General features: G+C 40.2%; 2 protein-coding genes across 7 annotated transcripts; one reads left to right on the top strand and one right to left on the bottom strand.

The window, feature by feature from the left end:
* Nucleotides 1–47: 47 nt before the first annotated feature.
* On the top strand, nt 48–11,902 carry FAM161B (FAM161 centrosomal protein B). 4 transcript variants are annotated; one of them, XM_085225282.1, is made up of 9 exons: nt 49–193; nt 325–541; nt 1,718–2,280; nt 3,876–4,213; nt 4,605–4,732; nt 5,002–5,169; nt 6,068–6,167; nt 7,461–7,591; nt 9,272–11,902. In XM_085225282.1, the coding sequence occupies exons 2-9, from the start codon at nt 393–395 to the stop codon at nt 9,273–9,275; spliced, it is 1,581 nt and encodes a 526-aa protein (XP_085081408.1). In that variant the 5' UTR covers nt 49–193; nt 325–392; the 3' UTR covers nt 9,276–11,902. The 4 variants fall into 4 exon arrangements, with proteins under 4 accessions (XP_085081409.1, XP_085081408.1, XP_085081407.1 ...); XM_085225281.1 differs by lacking the exon at nt 9,272–11,902 and adding an exon at nt 7,844–8,077 and having other exon boundaries at nt 50–193; XM_085225283.1 differs by lacking the exons at nt 7,461–7,591; nt 9,272–11,902 and adding an exon at nt 6,909–7,250 and having other exon boundaries at nt 48–193.
* On the bottom strand, nt 9,646–27,013 carry ZNF410 (zinc finger protein 410). Of its 3 annotated transcripts, none has more exons than XM_085225297.1 (11): nt 26,750–27,013; nt 26,048–26,215; nt 25,145–25,339; nt 17,133–17,268; nt 16,591–16,824; nt 16,093–16,284; nt 15,102–15,261; nt 14,574–14,755; nt 11,964–12,053; nt 10,785–10,910; nt 9,646–10,281 (listed from the first exon to the last, which is right to left on the bottom strand). In XM_085225297.1, the coding sequence occupies exons 3-11, from the start codon at nt 25,175–25,177 to the stop codon at nt 10,097–10,099; spliced, it is 1,338 nt and encodes a 445-aa protein (XP_085081423.1). In that variant the 5' UTR covers nt 25,178–25,339; nt 26,048–26,215; nt 26,750–27,013; the 3' UTR covers nt 9,646–10,096. The 3 variants fall into 3 exon arrangements, with proteins under 3 accessions (XP_085081423.1, XP_085081424.1, XP_085081422.1); XM_085225298.1 differs by lacking the exon at nt 26,048–26,215 and adding an exon at nt 23,494–23,563; XM_085225296.1 differs by lacking the exon at nt 26,048–26,215.
* Nucleotides 27,014–27,022: the final 9 nt, after the last annotated feature.

Raw genomic sequence — 27,022 nt, 5'->3', positions numbered from 1 at the left:
ACCATGACAACGATACCTCTCCCCGAGGGGCGAGAGCGACTAAAACAGTTCTTCCGGATCACCAATGAGCGAGCTGGAAGATCTGCCCATCTCAGAGTTTGATTGGCTGTCTAGGCCGGGAGGCGGGCCTAAAGCGCAGTCGGCCTCGCTGATTGGCGGGAGACGGGTGCGGTGCTGGAGCGGCGGTCTGCAGGTGAGGACGGCGTCCGCACTCGGTGGGGTTGGTCTGAGACGGGAAGGGCGGGGGAAGCGGCGGGTAGCGATCGTTTCCCTCCCCTCTCTGGAAGCCGTCACCCCCGCAGCTCTCCTTGATTTTTTTTCCAGGTGACACGGGATAACCGAGCCCCCTCCGGCGTTAACGGTGCCTTTCCCGTCTGTCCAGCGGCCTCAGGATGGAAGGCCGTCGGTCTCTGTTGGATCTGGGCCTGCTGTGCCAGGCAGCGTTAGGGAGCGACGTCAGCGCCTCCCAGGAGGATGAGGATCTCGGAGACCTCTCGCGGGAGGCGGCCGCGCTGCGGGCCAAGCTGTGCGCGGTGCTCAGGTAGGACGGCGCCCTTTAAGGACAGCGAAATTCACAGGACTGGAGGGCGCCTGGGGAAATCCTCCTGCTTCTCCCCAGTTCCGAGCAGTAACACGGCGCTGTGGATCCCACGATGAGCATCTTGCATGCACCTTGTCCACACGTGTGTGGTACCAGCACACTGCCCAAAATGTTCACCAGTACGATGATGGGGCCCGAACGTGGGCCCACATAAACAGCGTTCACATAAAGCATGAACAGCACAAATGGCCGATCCCCTTTCCTGCTTGCCAATTGAAATTTGCTAACAGATAATGTGCACGTGTGTTTCTGGCCAGCATCCAATCTTCAGAACTGTGATCTCTCCAGCACCTGGTTTTCCAACACTGTCCTCTGGGATTAGTCCAGCTTGAAGTTCACTAGCAGATCACACCCTCTTAAATAAGAAATAGAGTTTATAAAGAACAAGATAGAACAAACTATGCAGCAACCACCTGTTTACACACAGTTGGCCACTTCCCTTTCATTTGTCTGCATTTAGGCCTCTCTGATCCACCCTGATCCTTCCCTTGCATTTGATCCTTCCTTTAATGTCTCGCAATAGCTCTAGCCAGTCCCACATGCAATCTTCAAACATCCTATGAGAAGTTTTCTGTTTCTGTGAAACCCATGATAGTTGTGTGTTTGTGTTTAATTATGAGTTACATTCTATTCTTAACAGTTACAAGCTTTCCAGCTGAAGCTCTTGAAAGTTGAACTTGTGACACACTTCCATCTCTGTCTTAGGAGTTCTGGTGTTTGGTACTGTTATCTTCTGTTTGTTAGGGTTTGTGCATCTGTGTGCCCAATTTATTGCCTCTTCCGATTTGGTATCTTGCATTGAATGTTCTTGAAGCTAAAACATTCTGTTTAACCTATGGCCTTCATAGCAACAACTTACTAGCATCATAATGCTGCATTAGGAATCTAGGTAGTCACAACTGCATTTTGTATATGGAAAGCTGAAAACAAGCAAAGCTATGCTTATGAACTTAGGTAGCAAAGCAAAACTTGGAGACTGAGAACAGTGAGGCCTAGGCCTGTCTTCTGACTACCAGCTCAGCCTACAGTGTCTCTCTTAATCAACAGATCTCCCTTCTTTTATTTCTAATTTTTAATAATTTCCCTTATTTCCCCTTCATAATGTCTTTGTCTTAGTCATACATCTGGTAACAAAAGGCAGTCCCGTTCTTTGATTGACCTCACCTCGGACAGTACCTGGGATCAACAAAAACCTCACTTGTTTCCTAAACCCCGCTTGAGGCCAAAAAGTGCTTCATCTCCTTGGATTCCTTCCATCACTATCCCTCAGCCCTTCAAAATGACACTGCGAGAAGCTCGCAAAAAATCCCAGCTGATGAAGTCAAACATGTTTCTTGAACTAGACAAACTGAGAGACAAAAGGCAAAGCCAGGATGAAGCTGAATGTCAGAAACAGTTCCGGGCACAGCCCGTACCTGCCCACGTGTTTCTGCCCCTTTATCATGAAATAATGGAACAGAATGAGGTTCGCAGGCAAATAGCAACACAGAAAAGAAAGGAGCTGCTACTTTCCACTCAAAGACCCTTCAGTTTCCTGGAAAAGGAGGAGAAAAAGAAAGAAGCTATCAGACAAAAGTTCCTACCAGCAGCAACCCCAAATGAGAGCTCCAAACTGAAGAGAGTCAATAGAAAAGTTCCCAGATCAACTAATGACACACTCCTTGGAGATAAACTCAAAGGTAAAGTGCTCGGGCTCTTCCAGCAAAAAAAACAAACACCTCCCTGACTGTCCCTCGCCGTCTCAATGCTAGGAGGTAGAATCACGGCCTCCATTATATCACTTGGAGTATAAAACCATCATTACATCCTCTGGTATTGTCTAGTCTCCTCTATACTACCCATCGTTACATTTCATCTAGAGACTCTTAGAATAGGGCATCCCAAATTTTGTAGTCTTGTATTAGGGTCAGCAGTGGCAGTTCTACACCACTCCCAAACACCAGTGGATACACTGAGCTGTTCAAATTTCCACGTTTCTTTTGCAGCATGTCACAATAGTTTAGGAATCCTTCCGTAAAGTGAATTCCTTTGGTTAGCCTAAAGCGACTTGCATGAAGTGTGGTACAAGTATGAAAACTTGTAGTAGTGCTAGAAGTGTCTGAGGTCCAGGCAGTATCTTGGAATTGGTATTTTCATTCCCACCTGAGTTGCACAGAACGATTTCCTAGGAGAAAAATATTCCCTGAACCCAAATCAGGCAATTAGTCCAGTTCTAAGCAATAGTGCCGTAGTTCAGCGTCTCCTGCCCTTCTCTAATGTTTTCTCATACCTTTCAGTCACACTCCTGAAACAAGCGAGGAAGGTACTTGGATCATTTTAGTCAGAGAGACAGTCGAGGGAGTTTTCCTGATCTTCTTTTTTTCAGATGGCTTAAGCCCTCACAGTCGCAAATTAAAAGGGAACAATGCAGATGACAGAGGCTAAACCAGATAGAACAGCTTATATTGGAATGGACTTTAAAGATCCTGAGGGTTCCAAACCCCACCCCGTGATAGTTATCATTGCTTTTCTCTCTCTCTCTTTTTTTTTTTTTTTTTTTAAATACTTGCCATCAATTCCTTCTTGAGTACAGCACCAGTTCAGTTTTCATCAGAAAAACATATAGTGTACTAAATTAAGTAGATTAGAAATGTAAAAAGAGAGCAAAGGATAAACCATTTTCTATTTCTGCCTGTTTCACGAGCAGGAAGGGGGAATGAGCATTTCATACTTCAATCAGTGCAAACATAAACACACTCAAAACATTTCTTATTTTGTCTACGTTTTCATTAATATTTAGTGTTGCACATAAAAGGACATAGTTTGATGTTATACCCAAACCTTCCTTACTTAAAATCTTTTTCAGCATAGACAGACACTACTGCACATTAGATAGAAAAGCCATCATCCATTAGAAGTACATCTGAAAAACCTGTTTGGATCACACAGTCTTTGTTACACCATGTCCAATACAAAAAAATAGAACCTTGACCTGGAACCCTAAGAACAGTAATAGGAAAAGACAGGTTCAATATCTTACTGTGATGATGGAAAGAGATATGTCATAGTGCCTGAGAATGAGACAACTCTTTGTGCTCCCTTGATTTTTTTCAACTTGGAGACAGAGAAGGGGTGGAATGTGGGGAAAGAGAATACATGATACCTGTTTGCACTTATATGAGTAGTTGCCATTCTAAAAATAAATAAATAAATAAAAATTACAGTGTGCAGTGGCAATTTTGCAGCCTTTTACATCACTTGTATTCTTCACATTGCTCTGTTTTTAATTCATTAGAAGCTGAACTCTACAGAGAAATCCGCATTCAGATGAGAGCCAAGGATTTGCTTGAGAGCTCTGTGGCTCCAATAGATACTAGCAACTGTCGGAGGGATCCTCAGTCCAGAACTGCCACTAAAACTAAGCAGGAAAGACTTGGCTTCTTGCAGGACAGAAGCTTCAGCTTCAAGCCAAGGATTAATCCAACAGTACCAGATTTTGAGGAACTTTATTGGGCATTTCAGAGGGAAGCAGTAAGAAGACAAGAAATCAAAGAGGCAACTCGAATTAAGCCATTCAAATTACGAACCTCCAATCTCCGTGGCAGGCAGAGAGAAGCTAATGAAAAGATAAAGGTGAGATGACTAGATATTTCTGTGGTACTCTTCTCCCTGATTTCCCTGATGGCAAGTTCTTAAATACATAGCATTTATTTGTAATAGCTTATGTCCTTTAATAAGACCTATGGCCTTGATATTTATCTCAGGAGTACTGCAAAATTCTAGGACAAATCAAAGAACAAAGAGATGAGTTATGGCAGCTAAGGCTCAGCTTCCCTTCCATACTCCTAAGCAAGTCTCCTTCCTACTCATCTCTCAGCCCATCCCCATGTAAATCACTACTGATAAAAGAAAGAAGAACGAGTGCATTGCCCACATACCTCCAACTGTTCTCATTACTAGACAAAGAACAGAGGAGCTTCTGTGCTGTGAACAATTACACTGAATAAAGTTCCATTTCTTTCAGGATTCTCAGCAACTTTCCAACGTTTCTGTGCAAAAAAGTCATTCTTTGACTGCACTTTCCTCTCTCTCTTCCAATACCCTTCCAGTGCATATTACAGATGCAACAAGAAAAAGGGAATCTGCTATTAGGTAAGTAAAACTTTGTCTACAAGACCATACGCCACCTACTGACTGAAGTGGAGAAAGTTATGTTCTCCCTCATCACATTGACAATAGTTATCCTAAATGTTTCTCTGTGGCTGGTCTTCTTTCCTCACTAATTCTTGCCTTGCCTCACAGTCAGTTTGGAAGCTACACACGAAATTCGTAATCTTCTAAGGAGAAGAGCAAAAAGTGAAATTGTCAACTACCGTGCAGTATGGAACTCTTAAGCGAGCTCATTACTTTCTTCTACACAGATACTCCCAAGAGAGCAAAAAGGAAGGAGACAAAGAAGGAATTTACTGGGTAGAGAAACAGAAGAAGAAATGTCAAGCTATTCGCAAGTCAGTGAACAGCCGAGCAAAAGCCCTGGATCCACATAAAAGTCTGGATGAAACACACAAGGAGAAGCTGAAACAGAACCGGTCAGTATCCTATTCCGCACAGAAATAACTCTGCTTTGGTAGCTGGGGATTATCAGGTAATTCTTTAGGAGGAATTTAGTCTAAGAGTTTTCTTAGAGTTAACCTTTAGCTGCTATACCCATTCCAGATTCAGATGGATTTCTTCACAAGCACTATCCTTTCCACACATAATAGTTCTTTTTACATTAACACTGGTAGAGACTAATTTGTACAACTTCAATGTCTCCCTTGGTAATGTACATAAGACACATGTATAATCAATGGATATTGTATAATCAATGGATATACAGATGGTGTGTGTGTATATATATATATATATATATATATATATACACACACATATACATACACATATACAGAGCTATATAAATTATATTAGCCAAGCTCCTGGATATATATTGGAGTAATGAGAGAAAGATGAGAGAAAGTCACTCACCCTGTCCTGGGCTCACAAGATGAACTCCGATGGAGCAGATCTCCAGAGAGATCCTTCCCCACTGGCAGTCAGCTCTTACATGGGTCTAGGAGAGGTACAGCCAGGCTCCACCCCTTCCTGCAGCACAGGTGATTTACCTTCGCCTGTGCTCCCGTGGCTGACTCATTGCTCGCCTCAGGTGATCAATCAGAGGTTCAGGCCATGATTCAGCAGCCTCATACAACACATAAGACAAGGTTTTGTAAAAATGTGATTGTCAATTCTCAGCTTACACTCTAAATAGTAAAGCTTGCTAATGGTGTGTAGCATGGTAGCAAAAGCAGTGTTTTAGCCATCATATGGAATCACATTTGGAATCTCAGAGCTATTTAAAAGACTAAACGGCTACTCAGAATTCTTTTTTCCCCTATCAGCTACAGTCAGAATGGAACCTGATTTGGACATAGAAATTTTTCATTTCAGGCAAAATATGAGAGAAAGAACAAAGGAGTACAGAAAGGAGCTGGAAGAAATGCAGCTGCGAGTCAAGAACAGACCATACCTCTTTGAACAGGTCTCCAAGGTAACTGGAACCAAAGTTCCAAGTGTCTGGGTGACAGGACACATTGTCTTTCATTTACGGCAGGCACTAAGAAATTTATCTTAAGTTATTCACAGTTAGGTGCTAATGCTTGTATAATCTTTGGACTACACATGGGACAGCCACACGGGTGTTAGGAAAATTCCTTTCCAGGACTTTAAAAACACTGGTACTTACTTGATTTAGAACTTTCCAACCCCTAGTATATACTGCAACCAAAATACATGGTCTGATCAAAATTAAGGCCTTTTCACACCAGAAATTATGACTGCCCATTCTGCACTTCAATACAATGGTCTGCAGTCTAGAAATCTTGATTTTTTAAAACATCCTCTCTGGTAGAATCACTTCTATCATCTGCAAGCTTGGCTGGCTGTTCAGCGCATATCACCATCACACAGTGAAATCTCCAAATCTCAGATTACTATAGTTAAATACTTTACTTTCTATAAAATATATTTCCCAGGGTTTTCTCTTTCAGTTCTTTCTCCTTGCACAGCTGACAGATAACTGGTTAGAGACATACTGAGAATACGTAGCTATATGCTGATTTAAGTTTTCTCAGTAGAAACATCCTCTTGGCTCAAACTTTCCATTCAGGTGAGTGATTAATGGAGACAGAGAACACATTTGTATGATAAATTTTGGTAACATTTCTGTTTGTCACGTTGGTGAGAATTAATCAGTATTGATAACATTAATTCATTTTATCCTACCATACAGAAAACCTTAATCTTCAGAAACTGTCCACTACCTCTGGAAAGCCTCATTTCAGACTACATTAATTTGTGAAGTTTGTGTGGAGGCAATGAGAGTATAAGATCCAGGATGCTTTGCTTTTAGCTTCTTGAATACAAGTTGATATAAAGCTATTTCACAAGTTCTTTTGAAATCCCTTGTGGTTACTGCTTACAAATTGTAGGCCAATATGCTTCCAGAATTTCTCACAACCCTTTTAGCACATATTCTCAACCTGAGTGTCAGTCAGGATTCAGACACAAGTGTGCCACTGTATGCTGTAGAAGCAGAACAGAAGAGGGAAGTAAAAAAAAACCAAAAAAACAACACAGATGCAGGAAAAGATGAGCTCCAACTTTGAGAAATGTTGAGAACATTCTCCCTGTATTCAATTTCAATTTTGTACTCTATGGTAGACAAAAATTCTGGACTGTTGTTCTCATTAGTAGTGTCAGCCCCAAACTTTAAAACAACATAAGCTGGCTTATAGAGATGCCCCTGTTCTACACGCTTACTGTTTAAGTTTCAATTTGATAGCATGATGCTCGTCAAGGAGCAGAGCGTCGCTACAGACACACCCTCCAGCAGGTTGGGCTAAGTGAAGAATTTGTAAGGAAAAAAGGGAAAGATGCCGCTGACTTGTTGGAAGAAGAATCTGACATTCACAGGTAATAATGCAATAGAGATTTTATGTCTTTGACTGGAAATATTTTCAGTTTTCATAAAGCAATTCTGGGTTGTACCATGTAATATAGGTAAAATTAAATCAACTCCACTCCTCTTTAATTAAGCATCATATTTTATCCATCTTAATTTCTATGACAGCTAGGTAGTCATATATTTCTTATTTGTAGAGTAAACAGCACAGCAAGAAAGTACTGCAAAACATTTGCAGTATTAGATAATCACTATTTCTGCAGATTGCCCAAGCTTCAGAGTGAAAAGGAAGTTTGTACTATACAGGAAGGAGAACCTCAAGAAGAACAGAAAGGAAAAGAAATGGCAACATAAAATTTAGCAGAAGAATCCATCAATCATCTTTTGATTTTTAATGTGTCCCCACATTAATCCTCAGGAACTTTCTGTTTCAGGCTGACAATAATAGTTCTGGGGTAAGTGAGATGTGAAAACTTAATAAAGGAGAAAAAGACTAACTGTTGTTTAGGTCACATTTTGTCTGATTCTGCAAACACTACAGCCTCTTTTAGTCTCCTTGATTGATTCTCATGTGAGCCACTTCCCATTCTTTAAAAACAAACAAGTTTAAAATGTTGAAGCGCTATCTCTGGATAAAAGTAGAGGATGAACTTCTTCAATTTTTCATATCTAATGTCAGTTGCTTATGTCCATGTCAGAGAAGCATACAGAAAGGGGAGAGATCTCTCAGTGTGCCAAACATGAGTTTGTAGATATATGTGGTAGAATTGACTTTAAGCAAAGTTTCTACACAAAATAGCATGACTTGACCTACCTTGGAAGAAGTTTCATGAGGAGATTTTTTTTCTGGCCTGTTACTTCTTTGTTCACTCATTACCAGCTCTAATTCTTCCTCTCATTAGGAAAAATCTTTCTATATTAAAATCTCTCACATAAATCCATTATTTGAAACTCAGTTTTAATTTCTTACCAACTCAGGTCATTTATTTGGTCTGAAAAACAACCAAAATTATTAAGGTTGTAATTAAGCAATGCAGAACTTTGGATTGCTATTGTCCTAATTCTACTATTACTGTGATATCAAAGATGGACTTCAGTGGCAGCAAGATTAGGTATTACCTGTCCATATGTCATGCTCAAGTGCCTGGGGCATCTTAAATAGTATAGTTCACACATTATTACTATCAAGTAAAGGAAGATGACTAAGCATCTCAAAAATATAAACCCTTACCACCTGTTTTCTGGGAGCTGTGATGTCAGAACACTTTGAGATTAGATTTTATAATGGCTATCAGTCTTCCTGCATTGTCCAATTTCTTCATCAATCTTTTCCACACATAAATGGAAGTTGTATCTTCTTTTATCTTCTTTAGCTCAATCCATTTCTCCATAACAATTCTGCCTCATCATCAAATAAAAAAATACAGTACATGTAACAGCTAGCACATTAGATAGACACATAAAACTGAGTTTGTAGCATTGAAAATCATAACAAAGTATTAGAACTTAGAATTTAGGGCCCCAGGGTTTTGGGTTACTATGTAACAGTTTCAAAGAAATCAGTTCATGCTGACACATAGCTGAATATGTTATGTTTCAGCAGTCTTTACTGATGCAAAGAATCTCCAACAATTCTAAGCTTAGGCTTGTGGGGCTTTTTTTGCTTTTGTTTTGTTTTTCTCTTTTTTCAGATGAGCATTCTACACATTGCATCTGTTGAGTGCTGTCCCCTAGACTGAAATTCACCTTCTTGCTTCTGCAAGAACCTCAAATTGTAAATACGTTTACCAACAGTAGCATTACATTTACATTAGCTGGGGAGCAATATAAATTCATCGTCTTCACACAGGAGCCAAAACAAATGCAGAGTATCTTAGCAAAATTCTGCTTCCTTAATAATGCTAATTCTGAATCACAGAATCACAGAATGTGAAGAAGAGAATGAATGAAGAAAATGACTTTATCTTAACAAAAATTCAAAACATCTACATAGTAGAGTAATTTATAGAGCTTGATATATCAAAGAAGTTTTCAGAAAAGAAGCAACTGGAAAAGAACACAGCAGTTGTAATTAAATGATACCAAGTAGTACATTTATTTCAGATATTAAGTCAGTTCCTGACAGTGAGATGTATTAGAATATAGTCTCTGAAGGTAAAGGATGAAAGGCCTGTTGCTCAAGATACTGAATGTTTGTACATTCAGTACAGTGCCTAACACAATGAGATCCTGGTCCTTAACTGGAACTTTTAAGTGCTCCAGTATAACAAGTGCTTTAGGAGAATGGACTGCATGAACAGTTTTGAAATGGTGTTCCACGACATGGGCTAAATGACACTTAAGCAGTAGACCACATTTTGAGCTCTGCAGAGAGAAACCTGGTCCAGTATGTCTTCTCCAGCTCCAGCATTATCATTTGTTTGCCATCTACCCAATCGCTCTGTGCACAGTTAAAGCAACGTTTACTCATCCCACTGCAACATGCTGAGTCTCTAGGAGGAACAATCAATCCCACTTCAGTCACTACATATAAGAGGGCGGAAGAAAGAGCAGCCTGTCTCACCCTCCTCTACACCGATTATAGACTCAGTATCTGGCAGGTGTAGAGACTCCACACCAAGGCTGGGCTGAGAGTTCACGGAGATGAGATTCTTACTATGTACTGTAGATTCTTCCAGTAAACTACTGCCCATCAACGACTCTATTGTGAAAAAAAGGGAAAAAACAAAATCATGTAATGATACTACAGCAAATGACACATCCCTTCGCCCCTCCAATTTGCAGACTTCTTCATTAGTCACCTGCTTTATCAGTTATTACTCTGAGCACCTGGATCTCCAACAGATGGTAACTCCTATATTTGTTTTTTTTTTTTTTTTTTTTTTAACCTTAGTATGTCAGGATCTCAGGCAGGTTTGCCTTTTTCTTGAAATAATTTATGCAAGGCTTCTTACAGCAAAAATATATAACAAATGGAACAACATTAATGTAAAAAAAGAAAAAAAAAAGAGATTCATCTTAATTTTTAAAACAATCTGTCTCAACCACAATACAGAAATAACTTTGTCTTCTATCCTAGAAAAGGAGAGAGTGAGCAATCCATTCTCGACACCAAGAGGAACAGTCTTTTATTCCTTACTGTCTTGTGGTTCCTCCCCTTCTCTTTGACCACTCACTTCGTTTGTGCACTTTTCCCCTCCTTACCTGGTTGTTCTTGCTCTCTGCTGCTACCTGTTCCAATTCGGGAGTGGTGTTTCCTCATATGCACATTTCTGCTACCACTCTGGGAAAATGTCTTCCCACAAATTTGGCACTGATGGGGCTTCACTCCTGGGAGAAAAAGGAGAATTGGGAATAAAGATCTCATTAAACGAACTATCAAATACCACTCTTTCGAAATGGCTGTTGATACCCTTTGTGCTAAATATCAGTGAAAAAAAAAAAAAAAAGAGTGAGAAATAGTTTCCTATAGAGCAGTAAGCTTCCAGAACATATGAATTTTAGATACCAACGTTGCCAGCTGTTGGAAAACTCAGTCCTGAAGAGTAAAATAAAGTCTGATATATAGGAGGAGAGTTATTTGAACTCTCTTACTCAGAATCTCATAACCTAGAGTACAAACTGACCAAAAACAAGAAATCAGAGGTGAGCCTCTGATCATACAATAGAAGTGCAGGATCTGGTTAACATGACTGAGTAGATACTGAAAGATAGTGTCACTGTAAAAGGATTTCCACAGAGGACAGACAAAAGAGTCTATCATTCCTCCCATCTACAACCAAGTATGATATCAATAAGAGAGAGCTCAGAAGTCACAAACCAGGAAGACAGATGTTATAAGAAGCATGGAGAACTAAGATAGTCCCTTCTTCAAACATGCCATATTTATACTGTGCTGAAGATATTTAAGATAGATGGATCAAAACAGAAAACAGAAGCTTTGAAATACGCACAAAATATCCATCTAATGCTTTGTAGCATTAGATAACAAGTATGTGGTATTACAAAAAAAAAAAAAAAGCCTGGCAGAAATTCACTCATGAGAGACTGAATGGTTTTGATTAATGTAAAGCTGTGCTAGATTCTCTTTCTAAAATAAGAAAATGGCAGCTATGAAAGATATTCAGCTTCATGACATCTTAAAAACACTTAAAAAATAGATTTTAAAAATGTAGTTTGAATTTAGAAACATTTTATTTTAGGAAAAAAAAAAAAAAAAATTAAACTATGCAGCCACAAGTACCACAAAGAAAACTGTCAAAAAGCACAACCAAAAATTCTGTAGAAAACAGAGCATTTTTCTTAAGGAAGTCAAATAAAAATCTGCAAAAAAGTTCTTTTCTCAGTTAAATCACATGAATCACATCAGATGAAGCCTCTTACCTGAGTGGACAACTAAATGTTTTCGAAGGCTGGAGTACTCAGCAAAGGAGCGACCACATCCCTGTGCTTCACACAGAAAGGGTTTTTCCCCTGAAAGGGAAAAGTAAGTTTTTATAGTTTGGGATCACAACTTGATTTGATTGTCCAAGTCACTGAGAACTGCCTAAAGATCTCTACCTCATTCTCCTTTATGGCCATACATGTAACCAAGGTCAAAAAAATAACACCTATGCTTCCTAAATCTTCTAAAGCATCCTCGTTATCAGCTTTCAAGAGGAAACATTCAAATTCTCTTCTTAAATATTCTTAGATCATCATTAACTGACAGTCAAGAAAGGATGCTCTGTTTCTAAAGAGATCTTCCAACTGCATAAATACCAAAGGAGTAATACAACAGTTTCTGGAATATGATATAGCATTTATATGCAGGTCTTACGAACTATCTTCATGCTTCAGTAACTCCCTTATTGCCTTTCTGCCTCTCAGTGCCAAAAATGCCATTAGCTGTATTTTTCTTCATATCAGATTCTATACTTTATTTCAGATCAGGCTGGCCTTGGCAAAAACCTGACAGAGATGTGTCAGTCATTTATATTTATCCACAAAAGAACAGTAATTCAAGGCACAATTTGTTCTCATAGACAGAAAGTTGCTATTTGTATATATCTCCAGAGCTATTGTTGCATTCGCCTACATGATGACAAACTGGGAGATGACTGTATTAGTGCACTGTAATGTAATTAATCTGTTCTAAACTCCTTTTTAATGCCTTAAGTAAAATCAAAGCTAACTGTTGCCTACAACATCCCACTAAAGATCTCAACACGCCATGCTTAACAGTACAATTTCAAGCCTTTTTCTATACTACTGTCAGAGTAACAACTTCATAGATTATGCAAGCTACTTCAGTTATTTTGAAGTTATTTTATCTAACATGTATATAGCTCTTTGAGAGCAAACTTATTTTTTAAGTTGTTTCTACTGTGATTTTGCCTTTCAAAGTCCTCTCTCTACAGTTCATTTCTCAGCTTCATATCTGCTGTAGCAATTAGCAGATCAGTTGGTGTTACAGAACTGAAACAAGTAGCAGATTCCCAAGCACTATTTGGAAATTCTCTCTTGTTATAACCACTTAACACTCGGAAAAAAAGAAAAACTACCACTGACAAAAAAAAAAAACAAAAAACAAAACCAGCATAAAATTCCATCTAGAAGAAACCTTAGATGTATTTGTACATCTGCAGTTTATAACTTAGATCTGATCTACTTGATCTACTCACACATTATCAAAATGCATTTTAGAAAGACATCTTTTACTCTTCCAGAAGCTACTACTCTGTTGGCTGCAGAACACTATTGTAGAAGATTGAACATGAGTAAGCTGGGCCTATTTACTTTGTTTATGCTTTGGCTAGGAGCTTAAAACACACAGACAAAAAAAATCCACCTGTACAAACTATTGTTACTGTTACTGCACATTCAAAATTTTATTTTTGGCATATATCACTTTTAACTACATCCCAACCATCTGCTCTCAAACCATGTTTTCTAGTTAGACTGCAAATATCTTTAAAATAGCAACTTTTTCCCATGTGTGTTTTACAAAGTACCTAGCAGAAGGTAGTGTTTAAGGCAGAAAGCACGTACAGCTGCTAGCAGCCCACGTCATTTGGAATTTCATTTTACAAGAGAGGCTGTTGTGCTCTCCCAGTTTTCAAGTTTATTTTGAAATGTTAACCAGCTGTAATGCAACACTACCTTCTCAGGCCAACAGGGAATCTCCAAAAACATTCTGGGAGGCTTGGATTGGGCCATTTGTTTCAGTGATGCCTTAACCCTGAGGCTTAAAAAACAAACAAGCAAAGCTCCCAAAATATTCACTAACAACTTTGCTAACTTAGATTAAAACTGCTGATCATTTCAGAAGGAACTTCTGCAGCTCTTCAAACACCATTCTAGGATAAATGCTTATAAAGCACTCTATACATTGTCAAGACTTTGGCTGGCAAAACTTCTAAAAATACTGACAAGGCAGAACTCTGCACATGAAACAGCATAAACAAACCATGTATAAAATACAGCACTGTGAAATAAAGGTTCTTCTTTTATTTAATATAAAAAATTGTGCATTAGTTAAGAGTACATAGGATCCAATATATGGCAACATCCCGAATTAGCATTACTACAAATAGAGCAGTTTGCATGCCAAAATGCCTAATGCCTTTTTCTATCAGATTTTGCTGATATTTGATACTCATTCCACTGTACTCCTCACTTCCCTAAATCTCTCATACATAGTCATTTACAAGCAGCATAAGGTAGGCAGATTCAGCCAAATGTCAGTATAGCTACAACTGTCTACCAGGACTCACACTGAAGAAACATCTAAGCTATTGTGCTTTTCAGGAATTTAAAATAACTTATTTATGAAAATAATTACAGCAGAGGTATTCACTTATTATTCGTATGAAAAGAAAAGGGACATTAAAAATGGCCAGAGATGTACAAGCATAATATTTTCAAGAGTTTGATGATGGAGGAGGCAGTGCTTTATTCCTCACTTATGACCCCACTTCTTCAGACCACAAATAGATGAAGTCTAAAACACACCAGTGTGAATTCGTAGGTGGTTCTTCAGATTTCCAGCTGTTGTGAATTGTTTCCCGCAACCCAGCTCTGTACAAACAAAGGGTTTTTCACCATTGTGAGTTCTCATGTGCACCTTCAGCCTCTGCAAGACATAAAAGCTTTTTCCACAGCCTTCTGCTGGGCAGGTGAAGGAACGATCATTCCTGCAAAGCAATAAAATAGCTCTTTCATTACCATCTTCTTCAATGTATTTTTCATCAACGCTCAACTTTTTCAGTTGTTGAAATAAAAATAAAAAACATCTTTATTGAAGACATGCTAAAATAGCAATATTCTAAATCCAACATTAATAAGAAACTTCAAAAATAACCTGTCTGGCCAAAATGTTTCAACATAACTGACCATCTGAAGCAAGCAGCAGGCCTACAATTTCTAGGAGTCATACCAGGTTTCCACAGCTTGCTGACATCGAAAGGTAACGCAATGCTTTCCCAACTACAGAGCATCTTTTTTTTAAGTCATGACAACGTCTGGCTTTATTCTGCTCACCGATGTGTTTTCAGATGATATTTGAAGTGAGCTGGCCACACAAATGTCCGATCGCAGCCTTCAACTGTGCACTTCAACTTCCTTTCCACACGAGATAAGTGAGGAATGGGGCTTGAGTCTTTCGGTTGCCCATCTCCTGAGCAAAGATGAACATTTTCACCTGGAATAAAAAGCCCAGCAAAATCTTAAAAAGATGCAGATTACTAAAATGCATCAAATCTAATAGGTAAAACCAGCATAAAACATGATACAGGACTGTAAAGTAGATGTGTGGCAGGCTACTAATTGTTTACTATGTCCTAATGCTGCTACCCAGCCCATAGGAAGGATCTGACACGGGTTCACAATCCTCTCCAGGATCATAGACTACTGCCAGCAAACTATTCGTATCATACATCCTGCTACCAGATGAGGCTTATCACAAGAAGGATAGAAAACCAGTGCACCAAAAACTGTAAAAACAGTCTCTGTACCAATAACAACCATCCAATTTTAAGCAGCAGTCAGCGTGACTATTTTTAAAAACACTCTAGCTAAAAAGGGATACTGCATTTCTTTGCAATTATTAATTAAAATAATTGTCACAAAAATGTGTCTAAATAGATAGATCATCTCAAAACCTAGAGCAGCTGGAAAGAAAAAAGGATAAGTTACGATATGTATTAAAAATACACCTGAAAAAGAAAATGAAGGTTAAAAGAAAACCAGCTGTAGTCAGAAAGATACTTTTTGAATGTACCAGAGAACACAGGGACTGCAAGGTCACTGCTGGCTTCACTGAAGTTCATTCTCTGAGAAAAACTGAGGAGGCTATTTATATTACAGAAAAGTTACATGATTGTTCTGTGTAACTCTCTGTTACTGCTAATTTGAGGACGCACAGAATAGCTTAACAGCGAGAAAGAGTGAAAGAGAGAGGAATAAACAATATGAAACTAAGAGTCTTGTATGGAATATTCAACCTCTGAGACAGAATCAGGAGATATCCTACCATTATTGCTTGCTTTGGCATTCTTAGCGAGCTGTGCTCGAGTTGCAGCAATTAAACTGTCATGGGCCAATTCTTGCACTCGCAGGAACCATGGAGTACTGCTGTCTGTGCTATCGTGAGAGAGAAAGTCATTCCCAGAATCTTCTGCTTCATCTTGAACAAACACCAAGTGCTCTGCTGGAGAGCCCAGCCCTAGAAAAGAAGACAACTTCATCAAATAGAAGGATAATGTGATAAATGGAAGAGGGAAATTTATTTTCCTTCCCAGAAGCTAGCATTCATTGCATAGGTGTAATTGCTGCATTGAAAACGTCTTCACTGACCTCTGCACTGTAGAAAGCTGTTGATGATTAAATGCTGCTGGAATATCCGACAATGTCCAGTAAATTTTGTGACCTTTCCCTTTCTTAAGCAGCAGGGGCAGAGATGTACTATGCATCTCTTGCATTCTGTTGTCTGAGACATACCCAGCCAGATGGCAAACAGAAGGAGAATTACCTGCTCTTGTTAGATTGAGAAGAATAAATGAGGTGCTGTCACTGGGCTGCAGGTCTTGCAATAAACTGGAAGTCTCTGGAGATGACAGAAGTTCAGATGGTTTCTGTACATTCTGTACCCTTGTTTCCTCTCCATCAGGGCCCACATTTACCTGGAGGCTCCTCAACACAGCAGATGAAGAAACATCTTTGGAAGAATTAGTGTGACTTGGAGAAGTGAGATCTCTTTCATCATCTGGTGAAGTAAATAAAACAGAAAACAAAAAGAAGTATAAAAATACTATGATGAAAAGATACCTATGAAGTTATTTTTCTAGGAAAACAAACAAACAAAAAAAACTTGAGAGAGACTGGGAAGAAAGGATATTTCTAACTAGTCAGACTCCACTGTTAAATGAGAAAAGTTTCAGTCATTCTTCTGAACTTGTTCCTCCATCACTGGAATGCATTAGCTGCAAGAGGCAGGGATGATGCACCACAGAGGAGTAGTTAAGACAGCTTTGTAAGAAGCATGCTCACAAAGATCCACTGCATAGATTTTACCTGGTAACATGAGTCTGTTGCATTCTGAGGTCTCAGTAACAGGAAGGAGAGAAAGACAGGTGATGTCTTTCGGCTCTGATTCCACCAGCCCTTGAGCTAGTGGAATAGAAGTATTCTGAACAAACTGAACCAGCAGCTGGAAAAAAGAAATTGAAGATTAGATGGAGAGTAGCATAAAACATTAATCCTATTTAATTGTAGGAATCCCCCCTGCCTGTCTTTCGTAAGAGACAAAAAAGATAATTTATTACCATTAAAGTGACTGCAAGCTCTTCAGTTTACATTAATGACAAAGAACATATCATTTATATTTGTCACTTCTAAAATATCTACAAAAGTCTCATTTCTTTTACAAACAATAAAAAACAAGTTCTGGATAATTGCAGAATATACTGAAGGTTAATCAGGCTATTTCATATTTTCTTTAATGCATCTTTTAGAACTTGATACTTTACTGCACTATCACCTTCTAAGTAAGTGTTCTCCATGATCAATCTTTGAAATAGTTGTTGGTTTTTTATATTATATTTAAGCACTTGACAAGTTGGCCTTTTAAATTAAAAAAAGCAAGAGACAGAGTGGAAAATATCTAGCTAATGGCTATCTGAAGTTGGCAGGCAGGGCTCAGAGGAACAAGATTGAGATGAAACGGGGGAGGTGCGCCCGGAGTCTCATCTGTCCGAATCAGCTACCTCTAAAACCATCAAAGGTGAACAATTACAGCCATCGTCTTTAGTGCAAAACCCACCCAGTAAGGGAATTCAGCAGAAGAAATTATGCAAAGTAAGAGGGACTGTTGTGTGAAAGGGACTTATTCTAGGATGCATTCCCAGACTTGACAAGACATCTGGGAGATGACACAGAACACTGTCCAAGAAAAAGGCCAAAGGCAGCAAGAGGAGGGGTTCATGGAGGATTAGAGCAGAACAAACACAGGAATATGGAAAAAGATGGACACAAAAGAGGCCCACTACATGTAAGTAGTCAAGTCATAAGTCGGTCAATTCATTTGCCTGGCCAAAACCCATGCTTAACCACTCTCACAGTCCATCCTGTCTCCTTATTAAACTTTATGTATTCATGTAGAGCCCAGATGGAGTTATCTGTGCAGCATGATGGCTCATCAGTGTCAAAAGAAAGCAAGTAAAAAAAGAACAGCATGCACCTCTCACTTAATCATGATCCACTTGAAACGACAACAAAACTCACAGTCACTCATTACTTAATCCTTATTCTACACATTTATTTTGTGACTGTCTTAACATTTAAATTTCAGAACCACTAGCACCCAAATCCAAACAATTTCTGTGACAGATACCAGCCTTTTAAGCCTGTCCTACAACAGAACCGAGTACCTTAAATCAAAGAAGCTACAAAGAACAAGAGAGTAGCTAATCATTTGGGCTTTGATCCCTTTATGCATATATCCTCTCATGAAAATACTGGCAATGCTGATGCTTCCTCAGTTTTACCTCTAATTGAGACTTATGACAGAATTGTGAGGCATTAATTGCTCTGAGTGGTCTCACCTGGAGGCTCACTCACACCCACTCACCAGAGACCTATTTAAGCTCAGCCTGGGACCTTTTTCTCTTCCCAAGCTGTAGTTCTATCTATCTTCAGTTCTGTTTCTGGTCTCGTCTCTTGGATGGATGTTGAACCTCTACTACAGCAGTGACTTCAGCCCCATCTGCTGCTGTTCCTAACCAGACCACTTGGATGGCACCAGACATGGTTCACACTGCCTTAGTTAAAATTATTGATGGATCCTGTTACCAGCATCTCCCTGTACCTGCTGCGTTCAGGTGCTACAGCACAGAATGCCAGTCTTGCCCTGCCTAGGCTGGGCGTTCCCCAGCATGCCTACCTGAGCAGCAGCCAGCTCTCATTGACAAGTGCAAAGGTAAGCGCAGTCTTAAACCCACTTTAATACCAGTGTGCCACTTGAACTAGGTCAAGAGCCAAACTGGAGTTCAAAAGATTAGTGGTTTTTTTTTTTCTTCTCTTGTTGGCTATATTGCAGAACAATGCACTCCTTAGCCAGAAGAAAGAATGATGTCTATACTTTCAAAAATGATATAGGCAATAAGAAGTTGCCACCCCAAAGGATTTGCATTCTAGTTTAAGACCAATAAATTTAAGACCAATAAACACACAGTGGAAGGAAAAAGAGATGGAAGATGAGTGACAAAGCAACAAGAAACGGGACTGAAGTCTGAGCAACAAAATAGTTCAAATTTATGGGGCTATCATTCAGTCAAAGTTAGCCTTGATCTCTATTGCAGCCCACTCCATTACGAAGTGTGTATTTTTATGAACTCTTCTGTTTCTGTACAGATGGTCTTAAATACAACTTTTCCTCCTACAATAGACAAGCATTGCTCCAAAGTCTCCACTCTCCTACAACACTAAGCCACTAGGGAAAAGCAGAATGCAGCAGCCACAAAATAGATACCCAGAAAAGATTATTTTAATTTTCCTTGTGAAGTAATAACAAACTAGTAAGGACAATTATGGGCCAAAAGAAATTGAAGAAAATACAAGAATATAAATCTCTCATTATTAAAGTGCACAATTAAAAAAAAAATCACAAAAACTTAAAATATATCAAAAATATCTTTCCTGGCCCTGTAAACAATTAAGGGAAAATACAAATTTTAATGTCTAAGTTAGCTCTTAACAGCTAGCTACTTTCAGAAATCTTCCTTCCTGTTAAAAATCATTAAATAGTGTTGTGACTACCGCAACTTGGAATATCAGGGGGAAAAGGTCATTACAAACACTACATTTTGATTTTACAGCTGACAGCAAACAGGAAACTGTAGGAATATCTGGTAATTGGCTATCCAACATAAAAAAAAAACAAACAAGGACCAGAAGTGATAATAAATAACATACACAAATACACAGAAAAAAACTGCAGATGAGAGAATAACAAAGATCAGAACTCCTGGGACAATGATGGATGGGATGGATGTGAACAACTTAGGTGTGACCTTGGAAAAATTCAACCAGAAACTTTGTAAGAGGAAGGAAAATATCATCAAGGGTTTCCAGAACAGGCCTAACAGAAAAGAATAAGCTTCTCATAGGACACGACAGGAATTGTAATACTGAGTAAAATTTATTATTACAATGTCCTAAGCAGCCCTGTGGGAATAGGGAAAGATCATGGTGAGGGGGGTGAAGATCAAGTTAAATAGGGGAGGAATAACCGTGAAAACAGGAATGGATGAGGATAAAAGGAGCTGACCAATTAGCAGGCTGTAGGTCAGGGCTGTGGCCCATCCTGTCTTCTCAAATGCTCCTAAACAGTTTCCAAGTGTGCTCATCAAGTAAAATTCAAGTCAAACTAGCCCGTGGAGAAAAATCACGATTTAGAAGCTGAAAATTCTGGCCAGAGGCCAGATTGGGGAAAAAAAAAAACCTACCAAAGGTTGGATACAGATGCTGGAAGGACTCAAGGTCTGATAGAGACTGGACAGATCCATGAATGTGTGAGTATGTGTGTCCACCAAATTAGGATGTTTATGAGATGTTAGCAAATTTCAAGCCTAATTTCCTGGTGAATAGCAGATTGGTGGTTTTCCTGTTCCATGGGAATGCTGTTTGTGGGTGCCTGTAAAGTACAGTCCTTCTACTCGTGTCATATCGTGTTTATATCGTACATATTGGTACTGTTCATGCATTCATGGGGTTTGCATTCATTTGCAATTCAGGTTTAGCCTCACTTCTGGCTGGACCCAGAAATAGTCCATTGGTCTCTTATATGAAGGTCCAGGAGGGGAGGAATCTCCTGGGTGCTAGAGTTCATCAGATCTTGTAAGTCTGCAATACCTGACATAACAAACTGGATACAGATGGGTTCTGAGTACTCCTGAAGTGGTGGATATAAAATATTGATGAAAAGAGGGAGACTGATCACTGTAAATATGCCCAAAGAGCTGGTTTGCAAGCAAAGCCACAGGGCTCTTTATGACATGAGCGCACAGAATATTGCCAAGTCATAAAAGGAAAAAGAAAAGAGATGTAAGATGGCTTTGCTCTATAGCTAAAAAAAGAAAGCGCAAGAAAACATCATTTGGAATTTTATATTTGTATTTTTATATTTACTGCAAAAAGACATTCTAAACTTAAGAGATTCAGGGTTATGGGCCACATATGAACTGTATGGAGACAGTCTATTAGCACTAGAAGGGGGGGATAGGAATGAGCAAAGTTCAACTACAGCTTCCTATGAACAATTTCTTTTGGCTCTGCTTTACTATTCTCTCAAATATACTCACTTTTCCCTTGGCTGAAATACCACTGAACTCTGAAAATCCTTTAAGTAACATAGACAGAGTAGGTACTAAAAATGTAAAATATTTATTGGCTCTTTAAATAATCCTCATCCCTGCTATTCAGTGAGAAATAGTAGGACAGGATGATACCAGTATCTCATCACCCCAAGCACTACACAATGCTTGTGTCACCAAGAAGACTTGAATAATGTCCTTGACCCAAGAGAAGAAAAAAATATTTCAGGAACTGGGATTCTCTCCTAGACATTGCTGAAAAAAGCATATACATTAAAGAAACAAATGGCTATCTGGTATGGATCAGCTTGAAGTTTGTGTCCCATAAACAGACCCCTTTTATCAGATGATTCAAATGCTAAGACACAGCTGCTTTGTTGGGGCAGTGAGTGGCGGAGCTGGGGGAGGAAAGGAGAGGAAGGTTGTTCTAGTGCAAATGTTCCAGTCTGTCCTCCCACTGCAGGGCTAGACTAACTCCCAGAGCAGCATGGACTATATTTTAATCGATACTGTTTCTGTTCTAAATTTAACCAGTGAACTGCTACAAAATCAAAAGGTCAAAATAACATTTCCTTGCCATCTTTCCCCCTCCGGTAAAAGGGGGGTACACAGTAGGAGGCTGATCAGCTAGGAACTAAGTACTTTCCTACCACAAAATGTCCAGGGAATTAATTCACAAGAATCTCTCCTTGTGAGGTGCTGAGGAGGAAAGATTCAACAGCCATGTAAACTTACAGACCAGAGTTGTAGTTTGCTTGGTTAACTGTGGTAAAGCTCACCAGACAACAGAAAGCACTCTGCAGTGGGCCAGTGTGATAGAGGTGGCTGGAAATATTTGCAATTTTAATGATTCACTCTGAAGGCTTACAACGTGCAAAATGCAGATCTTATCAGTTCCCTGAAGAATGCAAGCAATACAACTTTAGGAGCAGGGAATGCAAATGAAAAGGTATATGCCTTAGAGCCTTATAAGCTCTCCAAGCAGCTCTGTGATATCTTATCAAGGGAGGATCTGTCCCTGTTCAAGTACTAAATGTTTGCTTTTTTAGAGAGAGAAAAACAGAACATATGAAGCTTATGCAATCCATCTGTAGTATCTTGATGAATATTAATACAGATGTTATTTGTGCATAAATAGTCAATTCTTAATGAATACCTCTCTCACATGGTAAGAGTATATGAAAGAATATCTGTAGCTATGAGAATTAGGGTGCCACGGTTCATTAGCAAATACAAAATCATGATGGACTTTCAGAAGTACTGGAACTAATATTTGTGAAAGATTATCTACCTGTTTTTCTTTAAAGGACATTCACTAACTTAACACTCAGCTTTCACAATCAGAATCAGAAAAAAGGTGTGTATAGGAGGATAATATACAGTACAAACAAATTCCAGTTTGTAATACAAAACAGCCTTGATCAAGACAGAAGAACACAATTTAAAAGACAGTATCTATGAAAAAACGTGCTCTACAACCACAGCATTCATGTAAGTGGTCAGTTCTTACTGGAGAATGGCTTACTATGTTCTGCTTTTGCTGGGAAGAAAGTACAACCCTGCTATGGGAAAACAGGACTATTATGCAAACATGCCTATTTAACAAAGACTTTAAGCAAGGAAAATGAGGCCCACTCACAGCTCATTTGAGTAGTAAGGGAACAAGCATTCCAAGTATCCTGGCCCTTGTTTGTCAGAAATAATCTATGGGAATCCTCTCCCTCAAAGGACTGAGGTCACAAAATCTCCTCTACCTTACCATTCCAGAACCTAGAGAAAATTCATAAGCAGTTTATGCAAAATCAAAAGAAAAGGGAAAAGAACTCCTTGCAGCCAAGCTGAGACTACTCACAGTTCTTGTGAACTTGCAGCTACCCTTCCTGAATTGTGTGATTAGAAGGGCTTTGTTAAGCTATAAATACCTTACCATATTACCAGGGCTGTGCTAAGATACCAGCATATAACCATAATTCCCTTTAAGACACCGGTTTAAGATATCTGCTACAGCATAAGCGAACTGGAAAAAAAATGAGAGAAGGCTCAGCAAAAACAAGTCTACTTACACCTGTGAGCTCTCCCAAAGTGTACTTCATTAACAGTTCTAAGTTGCCTGTTCCGTGACCATAGATAAGGCTAAGAATGATGAAAAGAAAGAGAGAAAGTGGTATAGTCCTCTGTGCTTTTAAGTGAGGAAATGCAAAGACAGCTTTCTGCCTGAAAGATCAGCTAGCAAGATAAGGGAAAGGAACAGGAAATAGTAAACAATGCATTGATAGTACTGTGCTAAAGGTAACAAACCACAGACTTGTATCAAGCAAACTACAGAACCTGATACAGTATCTTTGTTACTCTTACCTAAATGGGCAGTGTATAGGAAATGCTGAATCACGGCCTGAACCTCTGATTGACCACCTGAGGCAAGCAATGAGTCAGCCAAGGGAGCACAGATGAAGGTAATTCACCTGTGCTGCCGGAAGGGGTGGAGTCTGGCTGCACCTCTCCTAGACCTATTTAAGAGCTGACTGCCAGAGGGAAGGATCTCTTCTGGAGATCCCTCCTCTGGAGTTTTGCAGCAAGCTTAGGACGGGGTAAGCATTCTATCTATTCTCTTTTTGTTATTATAACCTGCTTAGCCAAACTCTCTCGTTTATTTCATAATTATAACATCTTTATATTCACTGATTATACAGGTATCATGGGAAAGATCAAAAGCATAGGATGCAACAGAGATGGGGAGATGTGTAAAACTTACAATGCAATATCTTGGGGGAAGATCAATGGGGAAATGAAGCTAGGTGAATGGAGAAAGAACCATGGAGAAGGGAGAAAGAGAGACTAGAGGTCCTAGTCACAGGTTAACCCCTCAAATTCCCCTCTCTCTACTAAATAAACACTATTCTTGAATACTTCTCCTGCAAGTAAATGTTCTGCTTATTAGCAGACATGTGAATGGGAAAAAGCCAGAGTCTGGAAAGACCCAAGCTCCTAGTGAAAATTGGCTAAAAAGCTGGGGGTCTGGTACAGGTACAAGAAGGAGTCTAGATCTAGTAGAGACTAAAGACATCTGTGAATGTGAGTATGTATGCAAGATGACTGCGGGTATAGCTATGTTCTGCTTACAAACTTTAAGCCTTACTACCCTGCAAGAAATAATGTGGCTTTTTGCATCATTCACACTGTTTCTGTTTATCTCTTAAAGATATCTTAGATGTGCATGTATTAATCTACTGTCAGCTGCACGTGCACAGCACATACACGTTATTGCCTGGGGATAGTCAAGCAGCCTCATGCTGAGCAACTGGGAACCCTTGGGTACCATCATCTACTGCTCCTGCTAACTCCTTACTGGACGTGTGAGCATGTTTAAAATGCAACTGGCTCATGTAAAAAAAAAAAAATTCACACTCCTTAAAGCCAAGTAAAATCAATTTGGTTTGAGGAAAAGTAGTCAGTACAGCAATTTATTTTATTCTTTTAACAGAAAGAACATTATTATACTGAAAGAAAAAATGTAACCTGAGAAGAGGCAAGAGTATTGGCTTAAACCTGAGAGGAAGGGGAAAAAGCCTGCAGTTTTCTTCAATCTTTTATCATACACTAAAACATGAAAGTATCGCTAAAGGAAAAAAAAAATTAATATCTAAGCAGCAAACTCAGTAATCTCTGAACTTTTCCTAAGTGTTGTCTGTGGATTTCTCTGGGAACCAAACTCACCTCTGGTTTGGATTCTAACTCATCCGATAACATTGATTCAAGCGTTTGATTCCTGCAGCTGTCCTCAGCAAGGCACAGATATGTACTTTTAATTCAGAGAGAACACCACTCTGCTTATTCTCATATTTTCTGAAGTATAAAACAAAGTGATGGTCCTCCTGCACGAAGCTGCGTTGCGCAAATATTTGGTTTAACCTAAAACAATTAAAAAAAGGAACATAAAGAGATGGAAATGAACAAACAAAAAGCATGAGCAAGAAAAGGTCAGCAGATATTGCATGTAACTGCAGAATGTACTTTGAACTATATGAGAGCCCATAGAGGTTCCTGCATTTCAATTGTTCTTGAACCACCAAAATAACATCTTAACATCTGAAATTGATTTTCAGTAGCTATTTTCCATGCTTTCATAGGATGGCCTGGGAAAAGGACCACAATGATCATCTAGTTTCAACTCCCTGCTGTGTGCAGGGATGCCAACCGCTAGACCAGGCTGCCCAGAGCCGCATCTGGCCTGGCCTTGAGTGGCTACAGAGATGGGGCATCCAAAACCTCCTTGGGCAACCTGTTCCAGTGCCACCCTCTGAGTGAAAAACTTCCTCCTAATATCTAACCTAAGCCTCACCTGCCTCAGTTTAAAACCATTCCCCCTTGTCCTATCACTATCCAACCTTGTAAACAGCCACTCTCCCTCCTGTTCATATGCTCCCTTCAAGTCCTGGAAGGCTGCGATGAGGTCTCCCCAGAACCTTCTCTTCTCCAAGCTAAACAAGCCCAGTTCCCTCAAACTTCCTCATAGGAGAGGAGAGCTCCAGCCCTCTGATCATCTTAGTGGCCCTCTGGACCCACTCTAACAGCTTTTCTTGTAACATCTAATTTTCATTGAGAATCTTAATTGTTTACCTGGAAGTGTATGGAACTGATTGAAAACCACATCAGCATGCAATAGACAGAGGCTGAATCCCATGTGGGGATTATCCAAACGTTTGATGACAGGCAATACATGCACCCCATCACTAGGAAACCTCTGCTTGTTCTCTAACACGTCCAAATGGTGGTGGTGACAAATTTCTAATTGGACATAGACAGGTATAGGGATTTGTGAGGTAAGTTCTCTTCAGATGCTATTTCACAGACAGTCATACGATATTCCTTCTTTGGACTACGAGGTAAAACAGGAATGTATAATTCCTAACTACCAAAAAAGGAGCTTTGATACTAATGAGGGGCGAACAAACCGAAGTTCCTGCCACACCTCCCATTTATCACAATTATAAAACCACCTAACAGAGAATCAAAAGCGTTCCCGCGGTGCTCGGGATACCTGCCGCACAGGGTGGGGACAGCAGCGATGGCGGCGAGAGCAGAGCGGAGCGCCCCGCCCCGCAGCCCAACCGCTGCGCTCCTCCACCTCTCAGCCCGCCCCGGGATACTGGGCCCGGGAGAGCGGCGGCGCGGCCCGGGGCCAGCGCGGAGCCGTCCCCTTGCGGCCGCACGCCAGCGGACCGCGTGCCCTAACCCTCCCCTCCCGCCAGCTCCGGGGCAGCCCCAGCCCCGCGGCGGAAAGCGAGTCCCGGAGGAGCACCCGGCCCCCGACAGCCTTACCGGCATCTCCGCCGCCCGGACGTGACGCGGTGCCGCCCGGAAATGCCGACGCTGAGGAGGGCGCCGCCCGCAGCTCTATGGTGAGCGCCGGGAGGAGCGACGCATCCGAACCGCAGCGCCGCCTTCCCCGGGGCCTCCCGGCGGTACCGCCGGCTGGGGCTGAGCTTCCATCGCGTTCCGCCAGGCTCCGTCCCGGCACGGTGGCGGCCCAGCGGCCCCACGCGGCACTTTCTCCCCATGTCACTTCCGTAAGCGCAGTGCACTGAGCTGCGG

Source organism: Meleagris gallopavo, chromosome 5 (assembly GCF_905368555.1).
Source record: "Meleagris gallopavo chromosome 5, MGAL_WU_HG_1.1, whole genome shotgun sequence".
Classification (NCBI taxonomy): Eukaryota; Metazoa; Chordata; class Aves; order Galliformes; family Phasianidae; genus Meleagris; species Meleagris gallopavo.
This window is presented reverse-complemented; position numbering and strand designations above follow the sequence as displayed.

What these genes read in the sequence shown, in the direction of transcription:
- FAM161B (XM_085225281.1), top strand. Translation starts at nt 393, where the DNA reads ATGGAAGGCCGTCGGTCTCTGTTGGATCTGGGCCTGCTGTGCCAGGCA. An exon ending in AAGCTAATGAAAAGATAAAG is followed by an intron (nt 4,214 to 4,604) that starts GTGAGATGACTA and finishes CATTTCTTTCAG; the next exon opens with GATTCTCAGCAACTTTCCAA. An exon ending in TCTTTGAACAGGTCTCCAAG is followed by an intron (nt 6,168 to 7,460) that starts GTAACTGGAACC and finishes TCAATTTGATAG; the next exon opens with CATGATGCTCGTCAAGGAGC.
- ZNF410 (XM_085225297.1), bottom strand. Translation starts at nt 25,177, where the DNA reads ATGTTATCGGATGAGTTAGAATCCAAACCAGAG. An exon ending in AGTTAGAATCCAAACCAGAG is followed by an intron (nt 17,269 to 25,144) that starts GTGAGTTTGGTT and finishes TCTTTTTTCCAG; the next exon opens with CTGCTGGTTCAGTTTGTTCA. An exon ending in TGCCAAAGCAAGCAATAATG is followed by an intron (nt 15,262 to 16,092) that starts GTAGGATATCTC and finishes TTTTTATTCCAG; the next exon opens with GTGAAAATGTTCATCTTTGC.